This window comes from Anas platyrhynchos, chromosome 1 (genome assembly GCF_047663525.1).
Source record: "Anas platyrhynchos isolate ZD024472 breed Pekin duck chromosome 1, IASCAAS_PekinDuck_T2T, whole genome shotgun sequence".
NCBI classification, from domain to species: domain Eukaryota; kingdom Metazoa; phylum Chordata; class Aves; order Anseriformes; family Anatidae; genus Anas; species Anas platyrhynchos.
The window spans coordinates 139608107-139621564 of NC_092587.1; the positions used below are offsets into that span (position 1 = coordinate 139608107).

Below are 13458 nucleotides of genomic sequence, written 5' to 3' on the forward strand. Positions count from 1 at the left end.
ACAGCACAAGTGCTTAAGATGGTAAATCTGCTTCATAACATTTCTCTAAGTTTTGAGGGGAAAAAAACAAAACAAAACAAAACAAAAACAGCATGGTTTCTTGGTTTCTAAACTTATTCATTTGAATTTCAAGCGCAGTATCAGCACTTTGCCCTTCTGCAGACCCACCCCACTTTCTGCCGTCCCCATTTTTTCTCACCGATTTCCAGTGATGACTGGCAGCATGTCAGTAGATGTACTTGATGTTGCCTGAGTTACTTTAAAGGTTACATTCCTCAAGTCCATGATTCCCAAACTCATGTCCTCCAGCATTGCCAGCTCCTCACCTAAATCAAGGAGGAAAAAGTGAATTGTAATCACTAGTTGTTATGTACTTTCCCTTTATTGATTTGATCAAGGCTATAGGTCACAGATCTCATGAATTCTGTGGACGAAGAAGCTAGGGAGTCCACGCCTTCACTGTGGTCTACAGACTGCAGATGATGGCATGATTGACTTTATGAGTCTACCAAGGTTAGAAAACACCAGTTATCTAGCACAGTCCAGGCTACCATCCTTCATGTAGACTGCACACTTATTTTCTTATTTAGACAAAACTAGTAAGATCTTCCTTGCGTTGTCACAGACACGTCATCCTTTGGGTTGGAAATCTGTTTTTGGCACACTGTACTGCAGCCTTACAAGGTATTCCAGATTTGTTCAGTAAATTATTCCCTAACTGGAATCCAGATGGCTATTCTGACACAAGAACAGTACTCGTGAAGTACTTTCACTTTTTGTATTCTCTCTTCAACCTCACATTGTACTGTAGGATTACAAGAGAAAATTACAAAGAAAAATTACAAAGAATATCCAAAAAGCATATTTTGTGCACAGTTTATCCCAGCTTACTGGAATTTTGCTCCATTTCTTTGTTTTAAAAATAATCAAAATGATTTTGTTAAGTGTTGGCCTTAGTATGTCATAAGGCAACTTCATTTTGTTTTTTAGAAGTAATTCAATTAAAAGTGAAGAATTCGGAGTTGTTAGCAAATTACATACCCCATACATAATCTGGGTTTGCATTTCAATTTTCAAAACCATTGTGTAGCTGAGCTGCAGATTGTACCAAACACTCATGTTCTGCTGTAGCCAATTTAAAGCAGAATTTGCTGACTCAACAGCTGCTATCTCCCATTTGCCCTGTGCCTTTACCATAAGTGCTCAGCAGGCTCTCAAACTGCGCCAGCAAGCCGATGGTGTAGAGTTGTCTTAGAAATCCATCATCATGCAGGCAGTTCCTCAGCTTGATAATGAATCCACAAATGAGAGCTGTCAGCTGTGGGAGAGAAAACAAAGACAAAAAAGGCTCTTCAGCCCCAAATGGAAACAACGCTGCACATAAGAAAGAGGTGCCATAAAATCTGTCAGACTGATGCTCTTTTACCTTAAATGACACTCTTTGCAGCTAAAGAGAGACAGCCAACCAACAAAAATCAAAACACTCATAAAAACTGATTTAGGGCACACTGCCTTCGTCTCGCAAGCTCTCCCAAGGTGGACTTGCTGTTATTTGTTTTCTTGACACGACCACTTGCATTGGAATCTACAACTTATGAATTACAAAAGAGTCTCCTTGGAGAATTGCTTTAGTTACAGATGGAAAAGCAATACTACCAACTCGAAGCCACAAATATTGAAAGCATGAATAAATGATTTTTTAAAATGATATTTTAAGAAAGCTTAAAAATGTGATGTCTGTTCACATTATGCGAAGATTCAAACTCTGTAGTGTTATGAGATATTCTACACAAGGCCCTTGGACTGATCTAGTACTAAGATCTAAAACCAGTACCCTTTTTAATTCACTCTTTCTGTTAAAAAAGGAATTTCCACAGTGACTGCCGGATGTGATGTACACATATATATGACTTCCAGAATTAAACAGAAGTGACTAAAGTTATATTTATGATGAGTAATCGTATTCAAAGCATTGAGTTAAAAAAAATAGCAGTGTTATGAAGTGGGCTTTGTATAGGAAGATTCTCTGAACTTATCTCTACGAGATATTATATTTTGGGCCAACAACAACCCTACCAAACAATGTCCAAGAGATAGGCTGTTTGAAATAAATGAAGGAGATATTAATCTCACAGGGAGTAGACACACTGCAGAAGTGTAGTGGGCAGATGAGGTGTGGAAGGTTTTTTATTACAGACATCTGCTAGTCAGTGACTGACACAGAAGAGACCCCAGCAGGCCCAGTAACAGAACTTTTAGAGAAACCTCAGCACTTATTCCTCCCCACTTCTCTCCTCCTTAAGTACTGCTGCTCCTACTGGTTTTCTTGATGCTGAAAACAACAGAAGGTAACCAAAGGAGTACTTGCAGTTCATGGGATTTTTTTTAAAGCTCTTTCACATCTTACTTCTGGTTTTAGTTTAGTGGCACTGGATGACAAAGGTTGTTTCTGTACACAGGAGAATTTTCAGTATTTCTGTCACAATCTGTTTTGAAATTGGGAATATATATCCCAGGGAACATTTAAGTTTTATATTGCCAAATGCACGTAAGTGACAAATAAGGAGGGGATAGTACAGTCTGTGAGAGGAGATCACAGCATTAAGAACAGATCTGAAAAATTCCAAAAATACCCATCTTTCATATTTCATAAAAACCCAGCACATGTCCTAGTGTAATCAAATCCTGCAAATTCGCTTGCTTACAGTTTGGCAGAAGACAACATCCCTGCGATACTGAAGACTCAGGCAGAGCCCTATTGTTGGGGCACTGTCCTGCATTAATAAAAAGACCATGGCTTTCTTTGCCTTGTCACTCATCATGGCCACGCAGTCTGTGAGTGTTGTCAGCAAGGGATAAAGAGCTTCGCTCCATTCACCTGGTTGAAAGAAAAAAATTAACAGCGCTGTAATTACTTTATTTGAAACAAAACAAAAAAAAAACACAACATACATTAAGAAGAAACTTCCCATTGCAAGTAAAAGTTGTTGATAATCCACATGTGGCGCTCATTTTATTTTGGCTGGCTGGCTACTCCCTGATTGTTAATAATTAATCTTACAGAGTGGATATTGCACAGGGAAAACATGGAGAATTTCACTCTCCAAGGCTGTTATGACTTTCCCGGCCATGTAATAGCTCCCAGATTTGTGCCCACAGAACGGGCCATACAATAGCTGATTTGGAAAGCATAACAGAAAGACGAATATCTATACATACAAGCATATATAGCTGTGTGTACAAGTTCATACACACCCTTTCACAGTGCATTCATTGACAGACAGCATGGAGCCCATCGCATAACAGATACAGTGGACATCTGCTTGGCCATTTCTAAGAATGAGACTTCTCCCAGATATTTCTGCCTTTGAACCTTTTGTGGACTCAGGTGTATCAATCAATTGCCTCACCATTTTAACGATATTTATCTTCAGTCAGGTAAGACAATGCTTCTCTCACTTTTCAGCAAAGGAGTAATAAAGTAAAGAGGGGAAAACTTGTGTAGGTACTCTTTTACCTATGCCCTGTCTGTTGGGAGGCTTCGAAGGCCTACAGCTAGCTAGCAAGAAATACCAAGAACAGTAACTTAGATGAGAGCTAGCCAGATCCCTGAAGTATTTATGAGCTTGACTTGCACTGAAACACATGAAATACGTCCCAGAGTGACTCTGCTCAAGGTCCTACACAGGAAGCAAAGAAATGAAATTGGGTTGCCAAAGTCTTATTTTAGTACCCCAAACACTGTGCCATTCATTCTCCCTGAAGGGACTGCTCTGCCTTAAAATATCCAAGAGGCTCAGTTTCTTTTCTTTCCTTCTTTCATCTTTTGTCTCAATCAACTTCGAATTTTAAAAACCTACTTCCATGAATTACTCAGATAACATATGAAAATCCATTCTCTCTGCAATATAAAAAGAAAATAGAATGGAAAATTTTCTCTTTTTACTGTAAAGAATATTGAAAGAGAAGAACACATCTCTTTTGAAAGGAAAGGACACTGTGTTTTATATTTTAAAAGCACCACAAACAGCAGATGTGTGACCCCAGCCTGGTAGGTTGTACAAACATACAAACAAGGCCATGTACAGATCAAAACCTTCATAAATGGAGTCAGTTCAAGCCCCTGAAAGGAAGTTATTTGTGATTTTGACTCAACAACTGGACTAAGAGCTAGTAATATATATATACACATGCATATATATATATTTTTTTGATAACCAGCCACAAAGGGAACTTTGGAAACTGGCCAACAAAAACATAACTGACAAGATTAACAGAACTATCCCTTTTGTTATGTGGTAGATGAACTGCATAGCAATGCCTACAAACTACACAAAGGGGAAGTTATTTGGCTCTGCTCCACTGCCACAAAGAAAGCAGGAAACATCAAAAGAGCAGGTAAGGAATTAGAGCTTTTCTATTCTATTAATAGTTCTTCTCTCAAAATAAAACAGACACCGTAACATTGGCCTGTAAATAATTATAAAGCAAAGTACAGATGATACTAATAGAGCATTTCTCTTAATACAGTTAATAGCTTTTGTATAAACGTGTAAGACTTACAGAAGGAACAGAAAAGATCATCTAGCACATCATCATTTCATTGCCTGGATATACATGCACGCATGTAGTTATTAACTCAGTGGAGATTTAAAATTGTAGCATGCCTGGCAGCACTTCATTCGAAAGATAAGTTTATCTGTGGTAATCTCAAAGTATACTAGTGGTATACTGCATGCCTGAAGAGAAAGCCATCTTTAGATGTTTTCTCCTCCCAGCACTCACATGCAATGCAATGGCTCATCTAAGGGAATGAGCAAAAATCATCCATTTCTTGGTTTCAGATACTGGCCATGAAAAAAATAAGTCCTTATCAGTCTACAAAATTCTAAACACTGCTTCACAGAGGTGTCACGTGTGGCTTTTAATTGGTCAATGGTAGCTGCCATGAACAGTAAACAAGAATAGAAAGAATTATACTCACAGCCTCAAATCAGGTTGAAATATTTCATTGACAGCATTTAAATAAATTTGAAAGGATTGTAAGTACTCACTTGGATTTTTCCAACTTTCTTCATAATTCACCTCACAAAACTTTCATTACTGAAAGAACATTTTCTATCCAATCAATCAATGGCATCTTTAAACACCATGAGGCACTAATTCTAATGTGAAATCCATTCTGAGATCTGCTCTTATGTTCTGTGAGATGGCCAGACCATTTTAAAACTATTTATACACTCCCTTGTGCAGATCCATACGTAAAACGATTTGGCAAAGGGCCTGAAACAATGAAGATTCAACAAGCTGTTACAGATTTAAAACAGAGAGAGATCTAACCCAAGGTCTCTGTTGATACCTCCTGAACACAACCCCCACTTCTTAATCAGAAGTTTCTACTTCATGCTAAAAGCTATTTTGTCTCAAAACTGGCATTAGTCAATCTGACAGGAAGCCTGTCATTTACTTCAGGTGTTTTATACTGTACATTAAGGACAAACCTTGCAGTCTCCACTCAGGCAGCTATAACTAAATTCTGCCCAGTAAATAAGGGCCAGATGTGACCCTGTAAATCTTTGCTGTTTTTCTTATGACCACTGCTGATGGAAATCATACCTCCATGTACGCTTTGAAATGTTGCATTATATTCTCTGACTATACACTGCCCAAAGGTAAGGGACAAGTAATGTCGATGTGATAAGAAATCCTAACATGTAAGTCTGTATAAAGAAAATATCTAAAGCAGGTGAGAAAAGTTTTTGCTTTCTTCCATCCCTAACAGTCTCTCTTCCCCAGAACAACAGTAATGTTATTAAAATAACTGGCCTCAAGAGCCTTGAAAAGATATCTTGAGTCTTTTCATATTAAAAACAAACAACCATCATCTGTAAATCAAAGTACTGGGAACCTGCAGTTGCCCTTAAATTTAGGTCAGGCTTGCAAGGACTCACCTATGCAAAGCATAGTGAAATATTTATTTAATAAATTGCTTACTTATTTAATGAATTGATTAGCCCTAATCTGGTAAAGAGTAATTGACAACTCACTTGAGCACAGTCATGTCACATTTGACTTCAGAGGGAAGCAAGCATTAAGTGCTTCAGTTCATTGCAGCCTCAGCCACTTATGTTTAAGGTGCAGTTTTGGGTACATCTGGGTACCCAGCTGGGGTAACCTGAGCCCTTTTAATCTTAAAAATAACTCCGTATTCATTTATGTACCACATTCCTATTTTGTGAAAACTAAAAGGATGTTCCAAGAACTAAAAGTTAGTGCATAATGAGTTTTATTCATTATAGGCTCTCTGAGGATGAAAATCACGCCTGCACAGGTGCTTTATTTCCCATGGGTTTCACTAAACCCAGGAGCCCACACTGTAACAGTTCGAAAACTGAGCCTTCACTGAACTCAAATTAAGCCACTCTGAAATGGGAGAAATTACAGCCATACAGCTGGGAGACCTTGTAACTGTAAAACCAGTGTGCAGAAGCACAATGAGAGGCTAACAGCATGAGGAAAGTCTTCTAAATTTTGTATTCTGAAATGTTAGATTTGCAGTGTCTGATACAGATAGGTTTGTACCATCACTCTTCTTGACTGCTCCATGTTCTGCTCGAGTTCTCATTCAGAAAGGCAAGCTCAACAGCACATGTGAAAGGATGTGTCTGAAAGATCCTTAAGATCAGACCCTCAAGGACTTCAGTGACGTTTGGAAAATTATTGTCACCCACATTAGTTCGCTAAAACACGTCAACTGGAGAAACCAAAGTGACCATAAAAAGTGTTCTCCCACACTTGAGAAGTTACCTGTTTGCACTGTTATATGGGTAAATAATCACTTCTCAATATCTTTTAGGTAGGTCGTGTGATATTGCAGAGCATTACCGTTTGAAAATGGTCATTCTTAACAGCAAGGCAGTTGTTCAGTTGTAAATTATGAACAAAAACTTGCAATTTTCAGAAGAAGCAGAAGCCATGAACGCACATACCTGGGCCAGATTCTTCCGGAGCGGGGCTGCAATCTGCACAGAAATGGAGGGGCAACATGCATGATTAAGGAGCAGCAACACAGTCTCAACATAAGCAACTCAAATGCTCAACGCCAGGGTTCTCAAACACTTTCACTGGGTGAACAGGAGCTCAGCAGATACCTGTGGGCCCCGAGGGCACGGGCTGCCTCCTCCACTCCACTGTTTCTGCTCAGAGAGACCCGAGGATGGGGACTCGGAGGGAAGCCAGTACCTGCTAGCTCAGGAGCTCTCTGTGGATTAACAGTGAGTGCACTGCCAATCCCCAGAGATCCACAGGGCACAATTTGAGAACCACTGGTCTAGTGCAATTACAAAATAAGCTGGCTGAAAGGCTGCTAAACAGAAGAGCAAAAGACTAGCAGTAAATTCAATGCACTTAACAGAAAAAGGCATTAAGGCACCCACACTGCAAGAGTAATAGAGAATTGTTACCATGCTATTTGAGACACATCTCTGTTATACGATTTCTAAGAAAGGTAACACAAGAATTAGGTTGTATATTGAGGGCTGAAACCTCACCAGTGAAGCCTGTGAGTGTGTCACACTCACTTCAGTGGGAAGAACAGGCTCTCAGGTAAAAAAAACACTACAGTGCAATGCAAACAGTAAAAGGGTAATATATACCCTGCATATCCCTGCATTCACAAGAAGTAGTTTATTAAACTGGCAAGATTTACACTTCCCCTGTTTATATCTAGATTCACTACCCAATGAATTATAAATTCCAAAATAACAACAGATATATCACATTCAATTGTATGCATTAGGGCAATCAGCTGACCTATACAATTTGGGATAACCTCTCAGTAAATTAAAAATTATATTCATTAAAGATGATATCTGATCCCATGCAATTGAATACCTATACCTCTAAATAAAAAAATAAATAAATAAAAATACGCAAACAAAACAAACAAAATCCATTAACTCTTCTTTCTATTATTTCAGGCAGTATTTTCTCTTACAATCATCCATTTATAGAGAGATGATCTAGAGTATTACAATAACATCCTGGTCTCTATCAGTTCTATCTTGATTTGCTGTTTTTTACATTGTTTAAAAAAAATAAATTCTGGCTGCTATCTGCTCAGTGTCATTTATTCAAAATTCAGAATTGCTAACAAAAAAGTGATAGTTCTTTAAACATATGAGAAGGAAAAGCTTTAAATTTTTCTGATTCTAAACTTAGAGAAAGGATCTTCTTTGTCTCTCAACTTTTCCTGTGATCAGTTGTGGAAAGTGACACAGAAAGGGAATTAGAGGCCAGGTTTGGTGTGGAGTCAATGCAAAACTTTATTTATTTATTTATTTATTTCATAGGAACCTGTTCCTCTGTCAGAAATACTGACTATTGACTAGGAACAAAATCTTATGAGAATGTGATCGAGAACTTGGCTCGCTCTGGCCTTACAGCAAACTTCCCATTTGCAATTCGAATTCCTCATTAAGAGCAGGTACCTAAGAAACAGGATTCCCTCTCCAGGATTTTTTACATTCACTCAACAGTCAGACTTTAGGTTTAGCCCTTATGCTTTGGTAGCACTGGGAAACAGCACCAAGCCCCTTAGCTTTAAAGTTTGATGCACTTTTTGACTTAATTTGCCTTTCCCAGGTTCTGTAGATTAAATGGGAAGATTTTTTCCCCCATTTTGGAGGCACAGAAGGGAAAAGTTACCGAAACTTTTGGCACAACTGAAACCTTTGGTAGGTAAATGCAGCCAATTCCACTTTTATATTGCATAGGTGTCAGGATCCTGAATAGATGTAAGACTGACTGTAAATGTTGAGTAAATGGACAGAAAATAATTATTCTGCTTTCAACATAGAATTGACTTGGGAAAAGCTTCTGATATCATCCACAACAGATATTTCCTTCTTTTTTTTTTTTAATATTAACAATGAAAAAGTGGTAATCATTGATATAAGGTACCGATAAAACTTTCATAGAAATACATACAAAACTTCATATAAACTAGCCAGCAAATAAAAGCATTCAAAGGTATCAAACTGCTAGAACAAACTTAGTCAAAGATTAATAAAGAACACGTTCTGAAACAAGAGCCAACTCTCCTATTATGCTCTCCTTTATAATACACAAAAATGTCAGACTAATCTAGAAAAATATGGTCATTTAAAATACTAAGCAAAACATACATTAACATGTAACAAGAGCTTTACAAAGATACTTAAACATTTATTTTAACTTTCTTCTTGTTTTCTTTTTCTTAAAGGTATTGCCTTCTAACTTTTCTGCAACATTACCAATGGAATGGACGTGAAGTCACAGACAGACACTGAGGGACAAAGGGCCATCAAACGTAAGACAAAACAGAAGGAAATGAAAACACAAACCAATCTTGCTAGAGCTTAATTTGGCATACCTGCTCTATTAAGTGGTCATATCATAGTGACCACATGTAATGAACGTGAGAGGAAGTCAAAGAAGTACATATATGAATGAAATAATTTTGAAATTTAATGCAAGGCTGCCTTAAACTGGTACATGTCTCTCTCATTCGCATGTTCATGGTAATATGCAACTTCTTTCAATATAGCATCCACTTTACCTCAATTTTTGTTAGGATTATTCTACTGAGAACTTGCACTGTCAATTCTTACTTTCCAGCTACATGAAGTCTAATTAATAGAGTCCTTCAGTGCTACAGCTTTTGGTAATTTAGATTAAACTCCAGTAGGTTCATGCAAATTGAGTTCAGCCTAAATGGGACTACTTGGCTCCCCTCCTACACTTTGGCTGTTGGGACGATTCATGCTGCAGTAGTATTTGCACTTCTCTCATGTTTTCCTCAATCTTTTATAGAGGTTCACCATTTTAAGCTTGGATTGCGGCAAAGAAGCTGAAGCCAAGAGGAAAGCTACAGATGCTAACACAAACCTCTGCTTTACTAGCTTTAGACACCCAAATGTCACTGTCATCAGTAGGAGATTTAGCGATGATTTCAGTGGGATCACAATTTCAAAGCAAGTTACGGGCTTAGCAGCTCCACATACGCCGCCAGCCCTCTCTGCCTGATGTCAGTGCCTAACAACACCACCGAACTAAAAACACATGGAAGGATGTAACAGAGGCGTAGGAACGATGCCAGCGCACAGCGAGAGAGCAGCAGTGAGAAGCAGTGTCTGGCATACGCACTTGTCTTTGTGAGAGAATGGCATGCACAGGATGGTGTGGATGATGGTGGTGGTGAGGATGATGATGGTGGTGGTGAGGATGATGATGGTGGTGGTGAGGATGATGAGCTCTCATTTAAATCTTCTGGATTTATCCAGTAGGCACGAGTGTCACGATTACCTTTCTTACTAGTACAGCTGATGTCGCACTGGAAAACATCTTCACAGCTGTCACTTTGCAAGCGCTCTTTCTGGAGAAGTTTGTCCACTCTCTGTATAATACACTCCAGACTTTTGTCAACATTCAACCAAACTTTCTCCTTAAAAGAAAACATTCCTTTCTCAATTTAAAAAGAAGAGACATTAGGTAACAAATCCCTTGGCAATATATTTCCTCCAATGATTTCAGTCCCAATTCCTCTACAAAGTTTCCTCTGGGCTATCATGTTTACATTTGTGCACACAAAAGCTCTGTATATGTAAATAGTATATGCGAGCAAGTCAGCAACATGTAGTAAAATCAATGAGTGGTAAATTGCAAAACTATTTTCAAAGTAAATTAGCTGAACAATTTTAAGTGCCTCTTCCTTCACCATTTATTCTCGTTTCCAGTTGGCACTATTGTTTATTCTTTAGACTCTAATGTTTGACTAGGAAATGCCTAATCACTTTTGCTGACAAATGTTTACATTTCTCCTTTAAAGTTGTATTTCCGTAAGGCCCAGAGCAATTAAAATTCAGTGACAGCCTTTCCTCCCTTCAAAAGGCTAGCAGAAGCTGACGTACTCCATTCCTTTCAAAGCTACAGTAAGATAGAAAAAAAAAAAAAACTGGCATTCCCTTATAAACATGGATGAGCCCAAAAGCTAGATAAATGCAGAAAATATTTTAAAATCATTTTAGAAATTTGGTTGAAGATGGGAATATCTCTGTTAAGTCAGATAAAGTGGGTGTGTCTGCTCTATGTTTTAAAGTGGTTATTTCTGCAAATGTAAATGCTACTTTTATACAGGCTGTTGAAAGGAACTGAGACAGGGCATCCTGATCTAGTGGGTGGCATCCCTGCTCATGGCAGGAGGGTGGAACTAGATGATCTTTGAGGTCTTTTCTGACCCATGCCCCATTCTATGATTCTATGGGATGAAGGAATAAAAAGATATAATATGTACAAATATGTGTTGGGTTTATGTGGCATGGTTTTGGTAGCAGGGGGGCTGCAGAAGTGGCTTCTGTGAGAAGAATGCAGCAGCTGCCCCATGTTAGATAAGGGCCAGTTTCAGTTGGCTCCAAAGGGACCAGAGGCTAGAGCCAAACCAATGAATAATGTTGTTTGCACCTCTGTGAGAGCAGATTTAAGAAGGGGAAAAAGAACTGCTGCACAACAGCAGCTGGGAGGGTGAGGAGTGAGAAGCAGCCCTGCAGGCACCAAGGTCGATGCAGCAGGAGGGCAGGAGGTGCTCCAGGCAGGCAGCAGCAGTTCCCCTGCGGCCTGTGGAGAGGCCCCTGGTGGAGCAGGCTGTCCCCCTGCAGCCCATGGGTCCCACATGGAGCAGATCTCCACGCTGCAGCCCCCCCATGGGTGGAGGAGCCCCCGGTAGAGCAGGTGGATGTGGCCTGGAGGAGGCTGCGGCCCATGGAGAGCCCCTGCAGGAGCAGGCCCCGGGCCAGAGCTGCAGCCCGTGGAGAGGAGCCCACGCAGGAGCAGGGGGTCACTGCCACCTGTGGGGGACCCGTGCTGGAGCAGTTTGCTCCTGGGTCATATTGTAGCTTGCTTTTAGTTTCTCACTGTTCTGGCCTGAAAATAATGGGCAATAAATGATACTGATCTCCCTATGCGGATTGTGTTTTGCCTGTGACAATAACTGTTGAGTGATCTCCCTGTCCTTATCTCAACTCTTGAGACTTTTCCATTGTATTTTCTCCCCTTTTCCCTTTGAGGAGGGGGAGCAAGAGAGCAGCTGTGGTAGAGCTCAGCTGTCCAGCTGGGTAAAAACACCACAGTCAAACTATCTAAAATGTTTCTGGAATGCTTACAAAGATTCAGAACTATCTCCCATTTTGTATTGCAGAAAAACTTATTCAACTATACTGTTAATTGAAATAATAGCAAGAAACACTCTATGAACAAAAAGATGACATAATAATTCTATACAAATGTCTTTTTCCTATATAAATCAGAGCAACAGATAAAATTACTGTATTGTATTAGTATCTAATGAACTGAATTGGCCTTATTAGTATCTCATTATTCTGAGTCTGACTCTAAGTCAAAGCATGCCAGAACAATTAAAACAAACAAGGATGCATTTCGAAAACAAATTGGATCTCATTTCTAAAGTGGAATTGCACAATATTAATCATTGTTTTAATTTATCTTGACTATTTGTGAGATTTAATTTACTTCTGTTTATATTACACAATGACAGAATTTACACAGGCCATGTCTCATTTCAATTGGCAGTGTGGTATGGAAAACCATTTATATTCTTTGTGCAAACAGTTTTTCAAAGCTGTTCATAATCAAAACAGAGATGGACAGCAAGTTCTAAATATTTAGATGAGAATGTAGAACCAGGGAAAAGTTTGGAAGGCTGAACTGTATAGCTAACACACACAAAATATGCTTTATTTTGGAGAAGTGTAAGAGCCCTTTGTAGTATGGTCAGTTTACTTTAAAGGCTGTTTACTTTCCCTTGGAACTGACTTTAAAAAAAAACATGAACCAATTGTAGTGATCTCTGATGTTTAGGAGACTAAGAATTATTTATTAAGGCCAGTTTATATCTCCATGCCAAGGAGTAAGTGCACATAGGATGGAGAATGTCTTTCTTGTTGACTAGTACCTCCGGTAGATGAGTAAGATGCATAAAAATACATTTCAAAAAAAAAAAACTATGTGTACCTGGTGAGCGGTTACAAACATTATAAATAAAAGAACACAGAAAAATAAAAAAAAAATAGGAAAAAATATTCATCACTCCACTGAGCAAACATACCCATTCCTCTTCATGCCAATCCACCTGCAGAGAAGATCGGCTATTTCTTCCTGTCCATCTGGCCACAAGTGTATCTTGATCATTCCTCAGCATCACTTGTTCCCCTTCTCCAGAGGTTGGGGATGCCTTTGAAGCTATATAATCTGGCCTTGCAGCATTCAGTCCATGTATTGAATTTGCCAACAATTTGCAGTCACAGACTGTGACGAGTTGCCGCGTCTAAAAAGCAATAAACCCCTCGAATTTTAACACCTTTCTATTATTCTGCATATGATTTATACTACATTCTTTCACAGAAA

General features: G+C 38.9%; 1 protein-coding gene across 21 annotated transcripts in view; it reads right to left on the minus strand.

Annotated features, from left to right (window-relative positions):
- Positions 1-13458, minus strand: part of INPP4A (inositol polyphosphate-4-phosphatase type I A) — a 111204-nt gene that overhangs the window by 17175 nt on the left and 80571 nt on the right. For 11 of the 21 annotated variants that reach the window (XM_072030697.1, XM_027446494.3, XM_027446506.3 and 8 more), the window contains 6 exons: positions 13160-13378; positions 10186-10483; positions 6990-7022; positions 2706-2878; positions 1195-1318; positions 200-326 (listed from right to left, as the gene is read on the minus strand). In XM_072030697.1, coding sequence (XP_071886798.1) covers positions 200-326; positions 1195-1318; positions 2706-2878; positions 6990-7022; positions 10186-10483; positions 13160-13378 — 974 coding nt within the window. The remainder of the gene's footprint in view (positions 1-199; positions 327-1194; positions 1319-2705; positions 2879-6989; positions 7023-10185; positions 10484-13159; positions 13379-13458) is intronic. The other 10 variants (XM_072030729.1, XM_072030721.1, XM_027446563.3 and 7 more) reach the window with 2 other exon arrangements.